At 39.8% G+C, this 24,872-nt stretch overlaps 1 protein-coding gene across 3 annotated transcripts in view; it reads left to right on the top strand.

Annotated features, from left to right (window-relative positions):
- KIAA0391 (KIAA0391 ortholog) overlaps positions 1-24,872 on the top strand; it is a 138,710-nt gene that overhangs the window by 30,491 nt on the left and 83,347 nt on the right. For all 3 annotated transcript variants that reach the window (XM_023514386.1, XM_003791970.3, XM_023514387.1), the window contains one exon: positions 22,595-22,702. In XM_023514386.1, the coding sequence (XP_023370154.1) occupies positions 22,595-22,702 (108 nt within the window). The remainder of the gene's footprint in view (positions 1-22,594; positions 22,703-24,872) is intronic.

Below are 24,872 nucleotides of genomic sequence, written 5' to 3'. Positions count from 1 at the left end.
AGCTACTTGGGAGGCTGAGGCAGGAGACTCGCTTGAGCCCAGGAGTTGGAGGTTGCTGTGAGCAGTGAAGCCATGGCACTCTACCCAGGCAGACAGCTTGAGGCTCTGTCTCAAAAAAAAAAAAGAAATTATTGTTGGGTTGGGTGCAGTGGGGCTCATGCCTGTAATCCTAGCACTCTGGGAGGCTAAAGTGGGTGCTTGAGCTCAGGAGTTTGAGACCAGCCTGAGCCAGAGTGAGACCTTATCTCTAGAAAAATAGAAAAATTAGTTAGTCAGGCATCCTCAAACTATAGCCCGCAGGCCACATGCAGCCCACCTAGGACATTTATCCGGCCCACCGGGTGTTTTTGCTGCCGTTGCCTGTCCTGCTTAGTAGCCGACTCATCCTGGGGCCTGCAGTCCAGCCCTCCAGTGGTCTGAGGAACAGTGAACTGGCCCCATGTTTAAAAAGTTTGAGGACCCCTGAGTTAGGTAGAGGGTGCCTGTAGTTCCAGTTACTTGGGAGGCTGAAGCAGGAGAATTGTTTGAGCCCAAGAGTTTGAAGTTGCTAAGAGCTATGACAATACCACAGCACTCTACCCAGGGTGACAGAGTGAGACTCTGTTTGCAAAAAAAAAAGAAAATCATTGTTGATTTTTATTTAGGGTTAATAATGCTAGTCAGTTAAAACTTTTTACATTTCAGAGCTAAACACCAAAATATTTATGGATGAAATGATGTGATAGCTGAGATATGCTTCAAAAATAACTGGGATAGAGGGGCAGGACTAGATGGGGTTACATGTCTGGCCATGAGTTGATAAAATTAGTTTTTTGTTTGTTTGTTTGTTTGAGACAGAGTCTCACTATGTTGCCCTCGGTAGAGTGCTATGGCATTGCAACTCAAAGCAACCTTAAACTCTTGGGCTTAAGTGATTCTCTTGCCTCAGCCTCCCAAGTAGCTGGGACTACAGGTGCCCACCAAAATGCCCGGCTATTTTTTGTTGCAGTTGTCATTATTGTTTAGCTGGCCCGGGTGATTTCAAACTCACCAGCCTCGGTATATGTGGCTGGCACCATAACCACTGTGCTACAGGTGCCAAGCTGATGAAGTTAGTTTATGGGGGTTTATTTTATTCTGCCTACTTTTATAAATGTCCATCATAAAAATCTTTTTTTTAAATACTTGACAAATATACATATGCTTTCAGGATAGAAGTTTTAAAGAGGGAGATTATAAAACAACACATCATTAATGATTTTCATGCAGAGGTAACATCTTTGTATAGCTTATTTCCTCCAATACACATAGTATATATTCATTATAAAAGGTGAAAACAGTTCAGAAGTGTCACTAAAGAGATTGAAAGTCCCCTTCTTCAAGCAAATAGTGTTTTGAAAATATTGAAAATCATTGTTATTTGCACATAAATACGTTCCCTTTTCCATTTTTGAAATGTGCAGGATAGATGAAATTTCTTAATAGAGTGGAACAGCTAATTTAGATCCAGAGTCAATTCTGTGGGGAAGGTTTCCTACTATACTGCCTCGCTTTTGTTTTGCAAAAGAATTATTAACATTTGTTTTGGGGATTTAAAAATAATCCAGTACATGTTAATCCATTGTGTAGTGAAAACTATAGCTGAAATAGCAATCCAGAATGCTCCTTGTGCGTCTACCCCTGCTTTTAGCACAGGTGGCAGCTGAGATTAATTCTGGTGTGGTTGCACTGTCCACGAAGGGAAATTTGAACCAAAGAGCTTATGTCCTCAGCCGTGTTAATTAGGAGATGTGGAGTGAGGGGATTTCCACTCTTTGTTAATAAGATCTCCAGGCGCATTTCCTCTTTGTTTTTGCATTTTCCTTAGCTGTGAAGCAGCTGCAGGGAAGAAAAATGTGATTTCCTGCACTTAGGAGTGCTGGCTTTTCTTTGAGATGTAATTGGAAGAGTGGAATGTGTGTGACTCCAGCTACCTACACAGCTAATTTAAACACCACATTTGGTTTGCTTCCTTTAATTAGTTCACTGCATTTGTGCCAGTGGTAGATTTGCTCAGATGACTTGAATTAGCAGATAACTCAGGTTGTCTCAGAAGCAGGCATCTCTCTTGGCAGACCACTGATTTAACTGGGTGGTTCTTTGCAAGCCAACTGAAAAACCACAAATGGCAAAATAGCATTTTACCATATTAATAAAAATACTTCTTTTTAAGATGCATACTATACAGATGCTTATCTTTTGGGGTGAACTTATTTCACTTGTAAAATTCTCCAAAATGAGAAAAACAGGCAGAGAATATTTTTGAGGAAAATATAATAAAGTCATATCAAGTACTGTGCCCAGTACAATGCCAGGGGGATGTGAGGGAGAACTTTGTTGGGTAGATGTCCAGGAGCCATTAGACTTTAGGTGAAAAGTGGAAGTTCTCACCAGAAATTAATACTTTGGCTGCAGTCACTGTCTGTATCCGATGGCCATGGTTTGTTTTTTCAGAGCATATTTGGTGGCTTATAGTACATCTAAAGATGGGTTAGATCTTTGGAAATAAGACATTTTTGATGTTCTTCCTTCCACAGTTCACTCGCCATTGTGTGGATGGTAGAAGGTTCTACACTTATAATGAAGAGAAACTTCATATGACTATTAGTAAATAAGAACTGATTATTAAGTACCAAAAATAACCTAAATCACTTCCAGATTTAGCAGAGCCAAATGATCCAAAGCATAGCCTTCATTGCCCCTGTTGACTGTTTGATCAATGAAGTTAAACTAGTATTTTAATGCAAATAGAAATTTACTTTTATTGTATTGAGGTATAACTTTTAAAATGGAATGCTACTATTAGTAAAGGAATGATAATGGATTTGGGGAAGAAGTGAAGAACCATAACACTTCTTTTCTTGTTCTGTGATTCAACCCTGGTAGTTGTTCCGTAGGATTCTGCACTCCCAGAAATTTTGTAAGATTTTGTGTAAATATGCATATAGTGTCCCAGGTGGGTCATGGATTGATAGGTAGATACCACGTACACATTGAGGATAACGTTATAACGATTAAGTTCTCAGTTTGTTTAGCTAAGGTCACTGAAATTAATCAGAAAATGGCCAAGTGGAGAAGCAGCAGGTGTAGTGTATTTTTGCATAGTTTCTTTAGGCCAGTGTTTTTCAACCTTCTGCAACACTCTTAAATTATGTTCATCAAAAAAAGGGTAAAATATATATATGTATATATGCATATATATATATATATACTTATTGTGCTTTGAACTTCTGTCTCAAATAATTTATTTAATGGTCTTTAAAAAATTGATGTGGCACACCTAAGATCCTCTCATGGCACACCAGTTGAAAATTACTGCTCTAGGCCCTTGGAGTCTCTAATATGACCAAACCGCTGCTAGTGACACTGTTCACCAAGGTAGGCTCTCTTTCCCTTAATTCAGGCTGCATCATAAACCTTGTTTTTTCAGAGCATACTCAGGCTCACACCATTATTCACAAAGATGATACCACACTCTATATGCCTCCTTTAAGAGGATTTTATGAATAGCAGGCTCTCCCGATTTTTTAAGCCAAATTCCATGTCTTCTCACCAAGAGGTAAAAAACTCAGCGTTCATCATACCAGGAAACCCATCTCCAACAGTGACAGTATATATATTTAACCTAGGAGAGGACCCAAACCCTGATGGGATTTCTTCCCTAGCTTTAGTGCTACTCTCTTGTCCACGTGATCCTCAGTTTTCTTTAGTCTTGACTACGCCTTTAAATGCCAGATCAATGTAGCCAAGTGCTTATGAAATGTTCTACATGAGTATGCCATTATGAACTCAAATTCATTGAGTCAAAAGGCAAATGCTTCATAAATACTTCTTCTGTCCTCTCCCTCCCCATCCCACCTCTGAGTTTCCTTTTGTGACTTTTCTCTTTATCTACAACCCAGACTGAAAAGATTAAAGCTGATTTGTCTCCTTTCTAATCCTAAACCTCCTTATCTAATCAACCGCTAATCCTATTGAGCAGTATTTCTCTCTGCCCCTGCTGTTCCATTTCTAATTCCATCTTGTCTAGATCTTTAGCATCTCAACCCCTCAGCTTTTGGATTACCTCCCAACTGATTTTCCTGTGTCTGTACTCTCCTTCCATCCTTTTTTCCACACTCTTGCCACATCAGTCTTTTTAAAACACTAATTTAATCATATGGCTATTATTTTCTTGCCCCCAAACTTTCTGCAGTTTGCTATTCCCACTCTAAAAGTAACTTCTCCATAGTTTGGGCACAGCCTACCTTTCAGACCTCGTCTCTTACTATTCTCTACAAACACCTGCTTTGCTATTGTCTTTCTTTCCTTTTTCTTCTCACCTAAAACATATTTCTAAAAAATTAGTCAATAAAACATATTCCTCTCTCCAAATCTTGTTTTCCCTTCAGGGCTACCTCAGGCCCTTTTCTGTCTTGAAGTCTGTCTGTATAGTATGGCTTTGTTTTTTTCTTCCTTTGAACTTGTAGCATTTATTAACCCTGGCACATGTTTGGCTATTGATCTTATATTATGTGTTCTTGTTTTAGTGTTTAGTTTTTCACATCGGTAACTATTGTCACTTCACCCAGATTAGGAACTCTGAAGGACAGGGCGCCCTATATTTTCCACAGTGCTTGGTATTCAGTAAGTGTGTAATAAAATTATTATTTATACACTAAATAGTCCAGGGTTTTCATTTATTATATCACAGGTACCATTTATTTAGTTACATCATTTAACCATTACAAAACTTTATGATGGAAGGAGTATTTTCTTACTTTACAGATGAGGAAACTGAGGCCGAGAACAAAGTTCAGTAACTTGCCAAAGCCACAGTTTTAAGTTTAAGTCAGGATTCAAACCCACATCTTTGGACTCAGTGACACATGTTGTTAATGCTATACTAGTAATTCTCCCTTGTTATTAGACTGATGCATGTTTTTGAGAATGAAAAAGTACTTAACACTTGGCTTACTCTTACTTGTTTAGTTCTGGCAGCAGCAGAAAAGGTGTGCAGACACAGATCAACAGTAACTGCTAGCAAGAGTAATGAAACATTCAAACTGTGCCAGAGTTCACAGGGAAGTAGAATTTCCCTTAATCTCAGTGATTACTGGTGGAATGACTCATCTTCCAGTTGCTCTTAAGTTATTCAGATATTTGTATAAGTTAGATGGGGAGGAAAAACCACTAATGAGATGTACAAGACACGTCATTTGAGCTAATGAGTGTTCCTGGGATATCCCCAAGATTTCTACCTGACTGTGCCAACTTCTCCCATTTACTACTTTCACCTTTCACCTTTTGGTTCTCTTTCCAACTAAAATCACATCCCATTTCCCTTCTGCCCTCCATGTGGACAGCATTTACAGGCCAGTCTTTTCCCACTGCAATGCACAAAGATTTACCATATATTTTATTTAATATTAGTCAGATTTAGTGTTGTTGAACTTAGGCATGAAAAATTTCAGGAATTTAAGTATTTCCTTTCTCCATCCTCTTTTCTGTGCCCTTAACTTTTTTCACTAAAAGAGGACAAAGAGAAAACCATTTTTTTCTTTTTAAATTAGCAATAGAATTTGCTAAGTAGAGTAGTATAGATGATAGTAAATTCTGTTTCATTTCTATGAGAACATTTAAAACTATGATGACTTTTGCAGATGACTGATAAATTGTTCCTGTTTTATAAATGAAAGAATAATTCATTCAGCTCAGTAAAGTGACTAGTAAACTGGGAGTCAGATATAGATTTTGTATTTTATGTGGTAATTAACTTGGTCTTTATTCCCTCTGCATCTCAGTTTTCTTGCAAAATTATTTTGAGGCTAGATGGGAAGACATGCACATTGTAAAGCATAAAGTAATCCGTAAGGATGTACTGCAGGCTGTTCCCAGCAGAGGAGACTTCATTTATGAGTCATTATACATTTGGACCATAAGGAAAATGGATCCAATCTTAATCTGGTGCCCTTTGAACAGGACAGGCAGAATGATCTCTTTGGCCTCTGAATCAGGTTGTTCACCTTGGAACAACCAAAATGTAGACATGCTTTTCTGACACATGTGGAGACAGTTAGGTAATTGGTTCTTGTCATATGAAGATGAAAGCCCATTTCTCAGTCAGGAACAGGAACCAGGGAAGGTTATGTTCCTGGTATCCTGTGTTAAAACCTAAAGAATTAAAAATGGTGGCAAACTATTAGTAAAACTTAAGGTATTACTACTTACACTAAAACATAGGAATGGGCTTTTGTAGTTATATCATTTAATTTTTTTGAGTCCTTATAATAACCCTTTGAGGTAGTTATTAATACTTAATACCTGAGGACCCCCAAAAGCTCAAAAAAGTGAAATGACTTGGTCAGCGAAGGGGCTTAGATTTCTTTGTTTCCTTCTGAGGAAGGACGGAAGTTAAGCACTATGTTGGTACTTTAGACCAGGTTGCTGGTTGGTTGTGAAACAGGGGATTTCCAAGATGTGTAATCATGGCTATACTTCTTGAATGAAAGCAAACTTCTGGTTAACATCACTTTACAGTTTGCAGCTTCTGGGCCACATTATTGCCTTTCCCCCCGATTTTTTCTGTTCTAATTTGGGAGCAAGATTCTGCAATCAAAAATATATTGCCTTTTCTTTTTTTCTTTTAGCTATTCTCTATAAATCAGTCAGGATATGATATGAAAAGGAAGGAAAGTGGGATTAAAAAGAATATGACTTACTGTTCTACCTAGACATTTAATTTCTAAACTTTCTGTACCTGAGTTAGATTTCCCCAAAGCTCAAGCAAGATTTAAGGAATAACTTGATACTTGTGAATAAATTCCATTTAGTGTGAGGATTAAAGAAATAACTTTACACTTGTGGGTAAATTCCATCTGTCTGGAATTTACAGAATTACCCACTTGGAAATAATACCTACTAGAGAACATATATCGTTAACTCATGATTCTAGATGGTTGAGAAATTTTTAGGGAAACTTTTTAGTCCTTTATGTAGTTGATAGTGTGTTATCATTTTGTATTTCAAGACAAAATATAGATTATCTTCTTCCTTTCCCCTTTATTCTTCCTCTCTTTTTTTCTCTATTTGTATAGTTTTCCATTGTGTAGATGACTGTAATTTGATTATTCAGTCATCTTTTAATGAATAGGTTATTTCAAGTCTTTACTATTGCAAAAGTGCCACAGTGAATCACCTTACATATTTGTAATTTTTCACATGTTCTAATATAGCTGTAGATTCCTGCAAATTGAATTGCTAGGGCAACAGAGATATATCAGTTTTAATTGGCCTTCACAGAAATGTTATCAGTATACACTCTGATCACCAAAGTGTGAGAATCCTTTCTCTACCTTTGAGATTCAGCATGTCATCAAATGTTTTGAGCTTTGTCTATATGAAGTAAAAAATGGAATTTTAGTATAGAATTAATTATTTTTTTTCTTAGAGTGAAGTGGAGCATCTTTTCATAGGTTTAAGAGCCGCTTGTATTTTTTTTTTTTTGCAGGTTTTGGCCGGGGCTGGGTTTGAACCCACCACCTCCGGCATATGGGGCCAGTGCCATACTCCTTTGATCCACAGGCGCCTCCTTAATTTTTATTTCTATTGCTTATATTTTCTGCGAATTGTTTGCCTATTTTTTATTTTTTATTTTAAAGATGTTGACTTTTTAGTGACTGATTTTTACGAGCTCTTTATGTAAAAAATTGTCTGTGATTTGAATTATAATTTTTTGAGACTTTTGTTTTTCTTCTGAGTTTATATGATTTTTTTCATACAAATTTTCAAATAATTAAATTTATCAGACTTTGATGACTCTTAAGTTTCATATTTAGAAAGGCCTTTTCTTTTTTTTTTTGAGACAGAGCCTCAAGCTGTCCCCCTAGGTAGAGTGCCGTGGCATTACAGCTCACAGCAACCTCCAGCTCCTGGGCTCAAGCGAGTCTCCTGCCTCTGCCTCCCAAGTAGCTGGGACCACAGGCGCCCGCCACAACGCCCGGCTATTTTTTGGTTGCAGCCGTCATTGTTGTTTGGCGGGTCCGGGCTGGGGATTCGAACCCGCCACCTTAGGTGTACGTGGCTGGCGCCTTAGCCGGTTGAGCTATAGGCGCCGAGCCAGAAAGGCCTTTTCTAATGCAAAATTATTTAAAAATCATTAAGCAACAGGCTTGGTGCCCATAGTTCAGTGATTAGGGCACTGGCCACATGCACTGGGGCTGGGGGTTTCAGACCCGGCCTGGGCCTGCCAAACAACAATGACAACAACAACAAAAATAGCTGGGCATTGTGGCAGGTGCCTGTAGTCCCAGCTACTTGGGAAGCTGAAGCAAGAGAATCACTTAAGCCCAAAAGTTTGAGGTTGCTGTGAGCTGTGACTTCACGACACTCACTGGGAGTGACCAAGTGAATCTCTGTCTCAAAAAAAGAAAAAAAATCATTAAACAACAAACACAAAAACCGCCTTTTGTTCCTTATGCTTTTGTTGTTTTTCTCTTAGATTTTTGAGCCATTTGGAATTTTTTCCAGCATAGATGAGGTCAGTTCCAACTTTTTCTCCCCAGCTAATTAGCAATTGCGTCAACAACATTTGTTTAACAAGGCATCTTTTACCCAAGCAGTGATAAAGTAGGAACTAGAGTCTCCGTCTGTCACCCAGAGTGGAGTGCTGTGACATCATAGTTCAGAGCAACCTCAAACTCTTGGGCTCAAGCCATCCCCTTGCTTCAGCCTGAGTAAGCTGGAACCACAGGCACTTGCCATAATGCCCAGCTATTTTTAGAGACAGAATCTCACTCTTGCTCAGGCTGGTCTTGAACGCCTAGTGTACTGGCTCCATCTCCAAGAGTACTAGGATTACAGCTTTGAGCCACCGCACCCAGCCAGCGTCTCTCTCTTGCTCAGGTTGGTCTTTAACTCCTAAGCTCAGATAGGTGATCCACCTACCTTAACTTCCCAAGGTGCTGAGCTTATAGGTGTGAGCCACTGTGCCTGTCCTTGTGGACTTTCTTTCCCTCTTGAATCATCTTCAAATGAAAAGAGATCCATTTCAACCTGAGAAACCTTATTAGAAAAAATAAAATAAGAAAAGAGAGCCATTAATGCTCAGGATTTGCCAGTAGGCAGTTGAATAGGGCATACTTACCCCTTCCTTGTTCCTTTGGGTGCTGGCAGTGTCACCTTGCAGATCTAAACGCAGCAGGAAATGGATGCCATTTATCTGGTGAAGATTTGCTACATTGACATGGAGTATTTTTCCACTCTGACTTTGTCAGCTGAGATGTGGTTTGTAGTCCTCTCCGAAGTGTATGAAAGACTACTCTTTGGTGGCATGCACTTGTCTCATTATACTGTCAGTCCTTTTCCCGTGTATCCCACTTCTCTTTAGGTGACATGTGTCTAATGATGCCGTATTTTTCTAACTCACTTGCCTTGGAGGTTAATCATTTAGGTAGGATAGAAGGGCCTCATCGAGTGAAGGAAACTTTCTTGGGAAATGTTTGGCATGTGACAAGGAGATCACCTCCTTTTTGTTGTTGTTTAGTACAACCCTTATTCCTAAAAGTGAGTTAAAGTATTTTTTCTACTTTACTTTGGGTCACCTCTACGTTTTTTGCCTCAAAGGCTGGAGCAATGTGCTGAGGTAGTTTGTCTGAAGGAATTACCACCTGTCATTTGATTGGTAGAACCCTCTCAAACTTCTTTTCAGCTGAAAAGATAGCTATTGCCAGTTTTAAATTACTATAGCCTCTGTGTTAGTTGTAAGGTTACTGTGACACTTCATAGACCTGAAGCTTCATTTTTCCCTAGCTACAGCAAGGCAGTGGTGTTACTGTTCTTTTCATTTAGTATTTATTTGGATTCCATGTTTTAAAGAAGGCACATAAGCCCAGGCGCAGTGGCTCATGCCTGTAATCCCAGCACTCTGGGAGGCGTAGGTGGGTGAATTGCCTGAGCTCACAGTCTCAAGACCAGCCTGTGGAAGAGCAAGACCGTGTCTCTAAAAATAGCCAGGCAATGTGGCAGGCACCTGTAGTGCCAGCTTCTGGGGAGGCTGAGACAGGAGAATTGCTTGAGCATAAGAGTTTGAGTTGCTGTGAGCTACGACCCTACAGTACTCCACTGAGGGCAACGAAGTGAGACTGTGTCTCCCAAAAGAAGGACATGGGGTAATTTGGCCATTAAATGCAGAGGTCCTTTTTTGTTGTTGTTGTTGTTCCCATATTAAGAGTAGTGCTTCCAAACCAAATAGCTGGTATTCCCCTGTTTTTCCACATCCACTATGACTAAAGCCAATTGTTTTAATACTTCCTTCTTATTCTTAAGAAATATCTGATGTTTGTAGTACATGGAATATAGTTAGCATGTTAAGATCAGTTTCTTTTATACTATTTTTAAGTTTTGAGTTTTGTACTGTATTCCTCCTGCTTCCTCTTGGTTGCTGTTCTAGAGCAGGACATCAGCTAAATAAATGAGAAAGATCATCTTTTTTTTAATTTGGTGAGACTTATATTAGTCTCCAAATAGAAGTAAACCATCATGAACATGGACCATCATTCCAAAAAATTGAAGAGTTTTAACCTCTTTTTAGTAAAAAGTAAAAAGTTTTTATTATCTCTGTGCATATCATTTACTGAGAAAAATCACTTGCTTAACCTGTTAGTTTTCTCACATAATTAAGAGGAGTAAAACACAGAAGAGCCGAGTTTTATTAGGAGCCATGTTTGTTTATAATTTATAAACACATGTATGTCATTTATAATTACAAAGTTAGCCCTTTGACAGAAGGTGCTAGAGTCACCTCTATTCTAGAGCTCATGTGTCATGAGTAGTGTATAAAGCGTACCATTTTAAAATATCTTTTGTGGCTCAGCACCCATAGCACAGTGGTTACAGTGCCAGCCACATATACTGAAGTTGGCAGGTTCGAACCCAGCCTGGGCCAGCTGAAACAACAATTATGTTTTATCTTCTTATGTTTTACTTTTTAAAAAAGTTATTTGACATATTTCAAAATATCAGATTTCCAACTTTCCTTGAAAAATCAAATTTGCTAACCCTGGATCTTTATTTTTGTGTGGCAACAGGTAATTAGACCGAGCACCAAGCGACCTCCTTTATGAAGGGCCTCCATTCTGCCCTGTGTTGCACCCTGCTACCTTCCCTTCCTCACAAAGTTTGAACAATGAGCCTTGGGCCATTTGCTGTTTATTATTTTTCCTTCTCTGTTATATTTTCTTTTATTATTTTTTGTAGAGACAAGAGTCTCACTTTATCACCCTCAGTAGAGTGCCGTGGCATCACACAGCTCACAGCAACCTCCAACTCCTGGGCTTAGGCGATTTTCTTGCCTCAGCCTCCCGAGTAGCTGGGACTACAGGTGCCTGCCACAATGCCCAGCTATTTTTTTGTTGTTGCAATTTGGCCAGGGTTGGGTTTGAACCTGCCACCCTCGGTATACAGGGCCAGCACCCTACTCACTGAGCCATAGGCGCCACCCTGTTATATTTTCTTAAACTTGACCCCATTTACTTATTTATATTTCCTGTCTCCTGGCTGTAGGCATTTGGGTTAACAACCTCTGTTATAAGTCATATTTACACTTCATACACAGTTACACTTTTCACATTTAAACTTAAAAGTGTAAAATAAATAAAAAGGATAGAAGTTGTGACTATTACTGAAAGAGATACACAAGTATCTCTTATGCCTTTTAACATAATGCATTTGTGATTCATCTACGTTTCAATAGTTTTTTAATGATGAATAGTATTCCATTGTCTGAATATACTACATTTTTTTCCCATTCATTCACCAATTAATGGACATGTGAATTGTTTGAAGTTTTTGGCAACTAGGAATAAAAAACACTATTAACTCTGTAAATACCTGAGAGTAAGACTTCTCAATTGTATGGTAAGTACATGCTTAACTTTATAAGAAACTGCAAAATTATTTCCCAAAGTGGTTATACTATCCTACATTCCTACCAGCAGTGTTTGGAAATTCCACTTGCTCCCCATTCTTGTAATAGTTAGTCTTTAATTTCCGCCATTCTAGTGGGTATATAGTGATATCTTACTAGGGTTTTAAGTTTGCATTTCTCTAAAGACTAATGATCTTGAGTATCATTTTATCTGCTTATTTGACCAGAGGGAGTTCTTCATATTTGTAACATTAATACAATAGTAGTATCTAATATACCGTTGTTACTTAACTTTGGCACTTATCCCAATAATGTCCTTTATGAAGTTTTCCTTCCCCCAGCCTCTCCAGGACTATACTTCGGGTTTAGTTGTTAGTTTCTTTGGTCTCTTTATTTTTTATTTATTTTTTAGAGACAGAGTCTCACTTTGTTGCCCTTGGTAAAGTGCCCTGGCGTCACAGGGCTCACAGCAACCTCTAACTCCTGGGCTTAGGTGATTCTCTTGCCTCAGCCTTCCGAGTAGTTGGGACCACAGGTGCCCACCACAACGCCCAGCTATTTTTTTGTTGCAATTTGACTGGGGCCGGGTTTGAACCCGCCTCCCTCAGTATATGAGGCCGGCGCCCTACTCACTGAGCCACAGGCGCCGCCCTCTTTGGTCTCTAAGTTTCTTTCTTGAACCTCAACTTTAAAAAAAAAGTGTAGGTCCGTTATTCTGTAGAATGTCTCTGAATTTGGGTTTATCTGATATTTCCTTATGGTTAGATTTAGCTTATGCATTTTGGCAAGAATATCACAAATGTATCTTTTTCAGGGGCATCATATCAAGGGGCCACTATGTGAATATTCATGATGACTTTTTGTGTTGCCCAGGAAATTATTGCTTATCTTGATGTTGCAAAGAATTCTCCTATTTTCTTCTAGAATTTTAAGTTTTGGCTTTTAGGTTTAGGTTTATGATCCATAACCCTCACTTACTGCATTTGGAAATAAATGCAATATATGTTTTTGTGTGTGACGTGAAATAGAGATTGAGAGTTTTTCTATTACTTAGTTCAAAAATATTTTCTAATTTTCTTTGTAATTTTTTTTTGATCCATGGGTTATTGAGAAGTGTTATTAGAAATAGTTAGGGCCGGGACTACAGGTGCCCACCACAGTGCCCTGCTATTTTTTGGTTGTTGTTTGGCAGGCCCGGACTGGATTCAAACCAGCCAGCTCTGGTGTATGTCGCTGGTTCCTTACCTGCTTGAGGTACAGGCGCCAAGCTGCTTGCTTCATGTATTTTGAACCACTGTTCTTATTTATGATATGGCTTCCTGATATTTTGATCCTGTCATTGTTATGAAGTGTCCCTTATTTTTTGTAGTACTCCTTTTCTTCAAGTCTATTTTGTCTAATATTAGTGTTGCCACTCCCAAGTTTCCTAAGCTCACTGTTGCATGATATGTATTTTACCCCTACTGTTCACTTTCAGCTTACTTTTATATTAAAGATAAGTGCATCTATTATGAGATAGCATTTTTTTTTTTTTGAAACAAAGTCTCACTTTGTCTCTCTCAGTAGAGTGCTGGATGTCATAGCTTACAGCAACCTCTAAGTCTTGGGCTCAAGAGATTCTCTTGCCTCAGCCTCCCAAGTAGCTGGAACAACAGGCATGAGCCACAATGCCCAGCTATTTATAAAGGAGGGGTCTTGCTCTGGCTCTGGCTGGTTTCCAACCTGTGAGCTCAGGCAATCCACCTGCCTTGGCCTCCCAGAGTTCTGGGATTACAGGCATGAGCCACTGTGCCTTGCCTATAGATAGCATTTTTAATAGGGTTGGATTCAAATATGCTGTTTTAAATACTCTTTTATTATCTGATCTGATTTTTGCTCTTCTGTTTCTCCTTTCATGTCCTTTTTTGGGGATGGGCTTAATCAATTTTTTTCTTTAGTTTTTCATTTAATTCTTCTATTGGCTTTTATCTATACTTTTTCTTTTGGCAACAGAATCTTGCCCTGTTGCCTGGGCTAGAGTGCAGTGGTGTCCTTATAGCTCACTGCAGTCTCAAATTCCTGGTCTCAAGTGATCCTCTTGCCTCAGCCTTTAGAGTAACAGGGACTATAGGTGCATGCCCCTAGGCCTAGCTGTTTTTGTTTGTTTAATTTTTTTTTGCCAACATTTTTATAAAAATTTTTTTTTAAGAGACAAGGTCTTTGTATGTTTCTCAGGCTGGTCTCAAACTCCTGGGCTCAACTAATTCTCCCAACTCAGCCTCCTAAAGTACTAGGATTACAGGTGTGAGCTACTACACCTGGCCTCTATATATACCTTTCTACATTATTTTTTAAATGTATGATTTGGCATTAATATAGAAATCCTTAATTTAGTCTGCTTAGAGTTTTTCTTATACCATTTTACTTAAAACATAATAACCTTATAGCAGGCTCAGCGCCCGTAGCACAGTGGTTACAGCACTAGCCACATACATTGAGGCTGGTGGGTTCAAACCCAGCCCAGGCCAGCTAAACAACAATGACAACTGGAACAACAAAAAAAATAGCCCAGCGTTGTGTCAGACACCTGTGGTCTGGCTATTTGGGAGGCTGAGCAAGAGAATTGCTTAAACTCAGGAGTCGGTTGGTTGCTGTGAGCTGTGATGTCTCGGCACTCTACTGAGGGAGGGCGACATTGTGAGACTCTATCTCAAAAAAATTAAAAAGCTTATAGTAGTAGGTTCTTCTGTTTTAATTTACCACTTCCTGGTCCTTGTACTATTGTTGTATTATAGCATAAAACATATGCTACATCTGTATTTTTTTTTTTTTTTAGAGACAGAGTCTCATTTTATCGCCCTTGGTAGAGAGCTGTGGCGTCACAGCTCACAGCAACCTCCAACTCCTGGGCTTAGGTGATTCTCTTGCCTCAGCCTCCTGAGTAGCTAGGACTATAGGCAGCTGCCACAACACCCATCTATTTTTTTGTTGCAGTTTGGCCGGCGCTGGGTTTGAACCCACCATCCTCAGTATATGGGGCCGGTGCCCTACTCACTGAGCCACAGGTGCTGCCCTACATCTGCATTTTTTTTTTTTTTGGCCCAGGCTTGGTTTGAACCCGCCACCTCCGGCGTATAGGGCCAATGCCCTACCCTTTTGAGCCACAGGTGCTGCCTTACATCTGCATATTTTAACCCTCATAATTACTGTTTTGTAACTTTCACTTCAAGTAGTCACATGTCTTTTTTTTTTTCTTCAAGTTTGTAGTATTTTATTATGGCAACTCTAGGAAACTAATACATCAGTATAGAAACATACATGCAATGCATTTTTCTGATAATAATCTTTAGCTTTCTTTACTAAATTAATATCCTAATGTTTGCAGTTATGTTTCTGTAGTTATTATGTTTGGATAGCTTTTCATAGATTTGGAGGATCATTACTATTGCTTTTAATAACAATTTGAAGTTGCTATTAGTTTCCCTTTTCTCTACAGATCTCTTTATATCAAGGATATTAATTCTTTATCACTTATATATGTGGGCAATTTTTTCTTCCAAAATTTTTATGTGTTCTTTAGTACTTTTTTTCCCCCAAATAGGTTGTTAGTAAATTTTAATAGATTTGTATGGCTAAGAAAGTAATGTTTTCTGCATAAAAACACTTGACTAATGGACTAGGGACATAACATATCAATCCTCAGTCTTACCAGGGTTGGAGAGCACTTTCTCCTTTGGAAGCTACAGGACTCTTTGCAGGCCAGCTGTGGCCTAAGGGTGGGTCCAGGATTTGAGTCTTCATGGTTTCCCAGGAGTTGTACACTTTTTGTATCCCTTTATTTTTCTGTAGAACAGAGATAGTAAGTAATGCTTCACTCAGAAGAACATTGCAGGGATTTTATGTATCAGGCAGCAAATACTATTATGAAAATAAACAGGGATCTTGGGGTTGGGGGACAAATACGCAGAACAACTTGGCCCTTTGGGTGCATGAAAATCAGCTCTATGAGGCAGACTTTCACTTTTCAGCCCCAGCCAGACCTCCTGATTCAGTTACAAGACTGAACAAAATATAGCAAATATAGAACAAAAATATAGCAAAAATGATGAGAATGTAGATAATGACACCCAAGGTTTTCTTCTTAGGCCTTTGTTCTCAGGATCTTGAGTCAGTCTGTACTGGCTCAAGACTGGGACTCCTCTGGAATCTTGCCCTTGGCCTGGCCTGAATTCCCAGATACCACGTTGGGCAATGGGAGGACTTCAGTAGATCTGGTGTAGTCCCACTTGCTATCAGGAAGGTACTTCTGAGACCACTTGAGATTCATCCCAAACTGGGCAGAGAAAGCCTCAACCATGTTCTGCTGCTCCTGGAAGAGGGCATGCACATAACTGGAGTATGGTATGGTCATTGGGATGGAGAAGGCACCCTGTATCTCTTGGAAACTGAAGTCTCTCAGAAATAGCTCATCATTTATGATGCATAGACTGTAATTGCTGGTAGGGACAGTGATGAAGATCCGAGAGAAGGCATGTGCACATCCCAGGGACTTTCCCTCCACTTCCTCGAATAATCCGCTGACAGAAATGCAGAGCATCCTTTCCATCTGGAATCACATGTCCACCAGAAAGGAGGTGAGGTCATGCTGAGTTTGGGGCAACATTTTGAGTGTCCACAGTGTTACATTTTGTGTGCTTCAGCAGCTGCCTCTGCAAGTAGGAGTCCTTGATCATTATCATGTTACTGCTTTCCTTGAAGTACTTGCACAAGTTGCTCGAAGCTGGGTCCTCGTGGTTGAAGGGAATGGTCAGGTAGAAGCAGGCCATGACATGATAAGCACCAAAGAGACCCTGTCGATCTCCATAGTCATAGATCAAGTAATACTGCTGCAGGAATTGCAGGACCAGATTCTTCAGTGCTTCAGATGCAAAGACGCTTCCCTTGCTGACTGGTAACATCCTGTGGGCTTTGAACCACGTGGATTTGTACTGGGTGACTCGTGACCATCTAGGCATAATAACTTGGGGAACAATTCCAAGATGGAGTTTATGTTGCTGGGACATTTCTGTCCACACACATCTCTTCTGGCTCTAGCCCTTTCTCCTTGTCTATCTCCTCTGTAGACTTTATCTGGGACACCTTCTCTTTCAATATGCAGGGATACAGCCGTTATGACATCATGTGTCCTCAGGTCTGTGTCAAAGTGGAGTTTCTGGATGTCAAGTGCTTCCTGGGAGGTATCGTACTTGTTCATGGTCAGCTTTTTCAGCTCCTTCTGCAACTCAAAGTGGGGCATGTCAGAGGGACAAAGATTGATATTCTTTCATTATCCTGGTCCCAAATTTGCCACTGATACTCTTCAGTGTGAAGGCGATGCTGGCACTCTCCACGAAGAAGTGGGCCTGCATTTTCTCATAGTGAAACTCAAACAGAGTGAAAGGGACACTGCATTGGCTCTGAATCAAATCCAGCAGCCACTTCTCATCATATTTTATGCCAAATGGAGTTGTGATCTTGAACCAGTTCCCAGATGTCCCATCCTGCCTGCGCCACTCCATTCTTCCCTCTGGAAGTTTTTTCTCTCTTTCTGTGATAATCTGGGTTTGGTCTTGTTTACGAATAGTACCTCTCCGATGATATGGTGGAATGGCATAAGGATTGAATCTTACTGGAGAATCTACTTGGATATCACTCATTGCTGCATTTCCTTCTTGTTGCTGACAGAATGAAGGATTCATGCCAAATGTGACTGGCTCAGACCAATTGGTAAATCTCCTTCAGTGAAGACCCCAGTATCTTTTTTTTTTTTTTTTTTGAGACAGAACTTCAAGCTGACCCCCTGGGTAGAGTGCTGTGGCATCACAGCTCACAGCAACCTCCAACTCCGGGGCTCAAGCGAGTCTCCTGCCTTAGCCTCCCAAGTAGCTAGGACCACAGGCGCCTGCCACAATGCCTGTCTATTTTTTGGTTGCAGCCCTCATGGTTGTTTGGCGGCCCAGGCTGGATTTGAACCTGCCACCTTGGCTGTATGTGGCTGGCGCCTTAGCCACTTGAGCCACAGGCGCCAAGCCATGACCCCAGCATCTTGCTCTTTGAACAGGGTTGCCTTGGTGATTGTGCCCCATGGTGTATCCCGAAGTCAGTGACTTGTCACCAATGTCCTCATAAGGCTGTCGTGTGGAGAATATGTGTGTTCTGGAGCTTTTCTCCATAGATAGCATCATGTGTTCTGAACCTGGTGGTAGTTTTTGAGGTATCTTCCAGGCCTCACATTCCAGTGGATTGGCAGACCTGCCTGGGCCAGCAACCCAAGAGATCGACTTGACTGGAATCCTGACCCCAGGAGTTGTGACACTCAGGGCTCAGTGATGAGGGCAGAGTACACTTCATGGTTACCAAATCTTTCAAAATATAATCCTAGTCCCATGTCTTTTAAAGATGTTAAAAGAAAAAGTACAGTCTCTTTTTGTAAATACTCACATCTTTACCTTTTCTGGTATTTTTTCTATTTCTTCTAAATCTAGGATTCCATTTCCCTTCAGCCTGAGAAATTGTCTTAACTTTTTTTTGTTGTTACAGGCTTACTGGACATTTACCCCAAATTGTGTTTATTTCACCTTAATTTTTTTACCTTCGTTTTATGAAGGATATTTTTTACTAGATAGAGAATTCTGGATTGTAAGGGTGAATTTTGGTTTGTTTGTTGTCTGTTATTCTTTCAACAATGTCCTATCATTGTCTTCTGGCCCCCATTGTGTATGATGAGAACTAAACTGTCATTTGTATTATTATTCTCCTAAATATATTCTTTTGCAAACTGCTTTTATGATTTTTCTCTTTGTCTTTGATTTTCATCAACTTTACTGTGATGTGCCTAGTTACGGTTTTCTTGGTGTTCATTCTGCTTTGAATTTGTTGTGCTTCTTGAATAGGTTATATTTTCACCAAATTTGAGAGCATTTGGGCCATTATTTAAATTCTTTTTCTACCTCATTCTTTCTGTTCTTTCTTTTGAGACTCTAATTACACATATGTTTGTCTATTTAATATTGTCCCATGGTTTACTGAGGCTCGATTTATCTTTTTTCCCCCATCAGATTGGATAATTTCTGTTGCCTTTTGGTGTTCCCAGAATTTTTCTTCTGCCATCTCCAATGTGCTGTTAAATCCCTCCTGTGAATTTTTTTTTTTTTTTTTTGAGACAGAGCCTCAAGCTGTCCCCGTGGGTAGAGTGTAGTGGCATCACAGCTCACAGCAACCTCCAACTCCTGAGCTCAAGCGAGTCTTCTGCCTCAGCCTCCCAAGTAGCTGGGACTACACGCGCCTGCCACAATGCCTGGCTGTTTTTTAGTTGCAGCCGTCATTGTTGTTTGGCGGGCCCAGGCTGGATTCGAACCCACCACCTTAGGTGTATGTAGCTGGCGCCTTGGCCACTTGAGCCACAGGCACTGAGTTATCTCCTGTGAATATTTTATGTTACGTTTGTGCTTTTTGGTTTTAGAATGTTTATTTTGTTCATTTTTCTAGTTTACATTCTCCAGGGAGATTTCTCTTCTTTTCATTCATTATGACCATTTCCTTTGAATTTTTGATAATATTTATAATAGTTACTTTGAAGTTCTTGTCTGCTAACTCCAGGATCTGAATGTGTTACTGCCCAACCAAGTCCCTTACCTGCCACCCAGGAGGAGGCTAATATGCTGAGACAGCAGGAGTTACAGCAGAGCAAGAGTTTAATATCACAAGATGCCAAAGAGGAGATGAAAGAAATTTCTCAAATCCATGTCCCTGAGAGTTTCAGGGCCAGGGTTTTTAAAGGTAGTTCGGCAAACAGTAGGCTATAGAATTGGGTCTGTTGATTACCTGGGGATGAAATCATAGGGTCACCGTAAAAGGTCACAGAACCTGTCGTGTCAGTTGCCATGCATGGCCGCTAGTCTGGTTGATACCAGTTGGTCCACCTAAATGCAGAGTCTGAAAGATATTCCAAGGATCAGTCTTAGGTTTTAATAGTGAAATTATGTATAGAAGTGATTGGGAAACTCACAAATCTTGCACTTGTTATGGATACATGACACTTAAGCAGTAAGCCAGGGGTGTCCAATGGGCTGCATGATGATTTTGTGAGTACTTTTTTGCTTATCTGTGGTGTCAGATATCACAAAAAGCATACATAGACCTTTTTTTTTGCTAATCAGCTTTTGTTATTGTTTGTGTATTTACTATGTGGCCCAAGACGTCTCTCTCTCTTTTTTTTTTTTTTTTTTTTTTTTGTTGAGACAGAGTCTCACTCTGTCGCCCTGGGTAGCGTGCCCTAGTATCATAGCTCACAGCAACCTCAGTCACTTGGGCTCAGGCAATCCTCTTGCCTCAACCCCCCAAGTAGCTGAAACTATAGACACCCACCACAAGGCCTGGCTAATTTTTTCTATTTTTAGTAGAGATAGGGTCTAGCTTCTGGGCAAGCTGGTCCCAAACTCTTGAGCTCAAGCTATCCACCTGTGTTGGCCTCCCAGAGTGCTAGGATTACAGGCATGAGGCAAGACATCTCTTTCTTCCAATGTGTGGCAGATTTTTAAAAATAGGTTGGATACTCCTGTAGGGAGCAGTAACAGTAGTAAGTGGTTACAGGAAGGGAAGTAAGGAAACAGTAGCTGGTTAACTTTTTAGCTATGTCTGTACTTCTTTAGAAATCAGACTTCTACCATAGTTCTTACCCTGTAGCCTTATGTTATTTTAATACAGGTTGGTTTCAGTCTTTGGATTGGTTTCTGTTGATTCCTTTTTTCTTGATTGTGGGTCACATTTTTCTCTTTCTTCTCATGTTTATTATTTTTTGTTGCAATTTGGCTGGGGCTGGATTCAAACCTGTAACCCTCAGTATATGGGGCCCTACTCACTGAGCCACAGGTGCTGCTCCATTATTTTTGTTTCATTTGTTTTGTTTTGTTTTTGATTAAAGTCTGGAGAGAGAAAAGTAGTCTCATCCTTGGGAAAGTGGATTAGAAATTTCACTCTTTTTTTTTTTTTTGAGACAAAATGTCACTATATTGCCCTCGGTAGAGTGCTATGGCGTCACAGCTCACAGCAACCTCAAACTCTTGGGCTTAAGCGATTCTCTTACTTCAGCCTCCCAAGTAGCTGGGAATACAGGCACCCACCATGATGCCTGGCTATTTTTTGGGGCGGGGGGCAGGGCTGGGTTTGAACCTGCCACCTCCAGCATATGGGGCCAATGCCCTACTCCTCTGAGCCACAGGTGCTGCCCCCCATTATTTTTTAATTGTATTTTAAACATTGTGAATGGTACATTACAGAGGCTCTGGATTCTGTTTCCTTCTTCTGGAGGTCATTGAGTTTTTGCTTTAACAGGCTATTAAACATGGTTAGGCTTAAACTCCATACTCTGCGGTCTCCCTTGGAGTGGGTAGCAGCTGAAATCTCTGCTTAGGTTGGTCAAGTCTTTTGATTGTTGCTTTTGTGCTTGGTTCTCTTTTTCTTTGTCTTTTTTTTAGGCAGAATCTCTGTTTTCTGGGTAGAGTGTGGTGGTATCATCATAGCTCACAGCAACATCCAACTCTTGGGCTTAAGAGATCCTCTTCCCTTAGTCTCCTGAGTAGCTACCACCATACCTGGCTAGTTTTTTTTGTTTGATTTTTTTTTTTTTTTTTAATTTTTAGTAGAGATGGGGTCTCACTCTTGCTCAGACTGGTCTCAAACGCATGAGCTCAGGCAATCCACCTATCTCAGCCTCCCAGGGTGCTAGGATTAACAGTTGTGAGCCACCACACCTAGCCTTTGCTGGCTCTTTAGAGTCTCCTCCATGGATGTGCAGATCAGGTGTTAGCCAAGGATTTGGGCTTATTTATATTGCAAATTCTGTGGTATTTTATTTCTAGGATTCCCTCTCCATTTTGACTGAATACCCTCTGACTAAAAGGAACATATAGGCACATTTTACCTGGTACAGTTCCCTTCTTTTCTTTCCCTTATTTTCTCAAATGTAGTGCTATGAAACAAAAATAACCATATGTTACTATTATTGTTGTAATTTCTCATGTTTCTAGGAGTTAACTAGATTGAGTTGGCTGGTTCTTGCTTATGTCTCCTATTATATTCCAGTTGGGGGCTAGGATCATCTTAAAATCTCCCTCACCTCGTCAGTCTGGTAGTTGACTCTGGCTGTTGGCTGGGACTTATTAGACTGTCAAGTGGAATACGTATGTGACCCCTTCTTGGGCTTTTTCAGGATGGCTAGGTTGCAAGAGCAAGCCTCCTGAAACTGAGAACCAGGCTGGTGGACTGATCTATCTGAGGCTTACTTCTCCTTGGCTTACAGGATAGGACTTAGAGATTTTGACTTTTCATTCTCTTCATGACTATCATATGGGTTAATTTAACAGTTTAGATAGGCTGGCTGTAGATTAAATGAACTCATAAGTGAAAGTACTTTGTGAAGTGTAAAGCACTGTGAGATTATAAAATGTATTAGCTATATGCAGTTATATCCATTATGGTGGTGTTTTCAGATTTCATTTTGAGGGTATCTTTGTGTGTTGCATGTGTGCTTGTGTGTATTTTTAAAGAATGAATAGATAGAATTATCAAAGCAATAATAAAGTTGTTGTAGTGTATTTAAAATAAAAGTCCTTACTAAGTTCTTATTAATGTTTTATCTGACTTTTTTTTTAGGAACTTAGGACATTTGAGAAGTTTGTAAAATCCTGTCCTCCTTTTGATATTGTCATCGATGGTCTCAATGTAGCCAAAATGTTTCCTAAAGCTCGTGAATCTCAAGTTGTAAGTACAAGTTTTATTTTGTTATTCCACATCTCTAGAAATATTTACCGTGCCCGTTTGTGATTTCCATTGGACTTCTTAACTCCCAATTTTTTTTTTTTTTTTTTGAGACAGAGCCTCAAGCTGTCCCCCTGGGTAGAGTGCTGTGGCATTACAGCTCACAGCATCCTCCAACTCCTGGGCTCAAGCGAGTCTCCTGCCTCCGCCTCCCAAGTAGCTGGGACCACAGGCGCCCGCCACAACGCCTGGCTATTTTTTGGTTGCAGCCATCATTGTTGTTTGGCGGGTCCGGGCTGGGGATTCGAACCCGCCACCTTAGGTGTACGTGGCTGGCGCCTTAGCCGGTTTGGCTATAGGCGCCGAGCCACTCCCAATTTTCTAAAACCAAGCTCTTGAAGGTGCCACAGTGACCAGCTGCCCATCTAAGGTTCACTGTTTTCATCTATGGCAAGTAAGTGGCTTTTAAAGCCTGGGAGTAAGAAATTAAAAGAGTGAAAAATTAAAAGAAAAGACCATGAACTAAGGGGCCAGATCTACCCTTTTAGTATAATCTGTAGCTAACCTTCTCTTCGGCCTCTACTCTTTCTTTGAGGTTACTCTATCATTTCTTTGTATTTGAAAATTACCAACATACATTAAGAAATTTTAATCACTTGTTACTCACATGTTTTTTTCCAGACATAGCATGTTCATAAATCAACCTAAGCAGTTATTTCTAATAAAATGTCATGATTTTTCATAGCTGAAATAAGCAGTTATTTTAATCCACACTTAATAGATTAGAAAATTGAGGCTAATTTTATACAGTAAATCCTTAGAAAACAGTCATAACACCAAAATTAGATTGTAAAGAGCTCCTGGATTTCTGGGTTATAGCTCTTATCACTGGCAATCTCTGGCCATTCATCTGTACTTGAACTGTGTTATTTCTTAAAAATTGCTGCCAACATAGAGGTTTTTTTTTTTTTCCCCTAAGATGTTGGTAGTCCAGTTTGGCCATTTATACTCAGAAAAGGTTCCAATTACTAGCAAAGAATAAGTTTTATTTACAGAGACTTCTTTATGTTCCTTTCATTTATGTTGTGGCTACATTCTTAGGGTCAAATATGTACTTTTCTAATCCTGTATTAAAAAAAAACACAAGAGGAAATTGAAAGTATTTTTGTCTCTTATGTACCTTAGGGACCCTTTGAGGCAGTAATATAGACAAAAGAAAAGGAAGAAAGACATTTTTTATCATTTATGTGTGGTAGAGCTCAAGATTAGAAGGGCTCATTCTGATATGTGAGAAATAAAAAATTACATTTTCATCTACTCTCAGTTTGACTTTCAGCTTCACACAAAGCATTAAAATTAGCTTGCCAGAGATATATGCCCCAAATAGGACTAGATTTGCGGGGCAAAGTAAGATGCTGAAGATGATGTAGTGGACCAGTCCTCTAATAGTATCAGAGGGAAATGCATACATTTTGAAAGATTCTAGAACATTTTGGCAAGCAGAGAGGCAAAGAACAAAAGATCAGCCATGAAATCATAAGCCTCTGCTTCTACTGTTTGCTTTTACTCGTAAAAAAATTTAATGTTAGCAATAGTTCATGTGACGAGCATTTGTTACTCGGCTCTTCAGAGCATTGTGACCTCGTGCCAGTGCTCTGGTATCAAAGCTGGGGAAGCTCATCTCAGAGACTCTGCTTAGGTATACTAGCTGAATAAGGCAAGAGGAAAAGACTCCTTTTAAACCTAGAGATTTGTAAAAGATAAAGGCATATCATTTCCCATTTAAAATTTTTTTTGGTAAATCTTTCCACAAGTCTTTTTATGGTTTATTCTCAATCTTCAGACACTCGGTGGGTTGTCAGAAGCAGTTTACCAGTTTGTCTGTTCATCCTTTAGTTAGCATTTTAGTTTGGAAATTGAGAGTGGAGATTCTGGAACCAGATCCTTCGGGTTCCAACCTTGGCTTTGCCTCTTACGAGATTGCATGGCTTGAGCAAGTTAATTAACTTCTTTTTGCCTTAATTTCCTAATCTGTAAAATGAGGATATAATAAAACCTATATAATAATGATGTTGTGGAGAATTAATGAGTTAATATATGTAAGTACTTGGCACTTAAAAGATGTAACTATTGGCTCAGCACCTGTGGCTCAAGCGGCTAAGGCGCCAGCCAC

Source organism: Otolemur garnettii, unplaced genomic scaffold (genome assembly GCF_000181295.1).
Source record: "Otolemur garnettii isolate 467f Iridium unplaced genomic scaffold, OtoGar3 scaffold00052, whole genome shotgun sequence".
NCBI classification, from domain to species: domain Eukaryota; kingdom Metazoa; phylum Chordata; class Mammalia; order Primates; family Galagidae; genus Otolemur; species Otolemur garnettii.
This window is presented reverse-complemented; position numbering and strand designations above follow the sequence as displayed.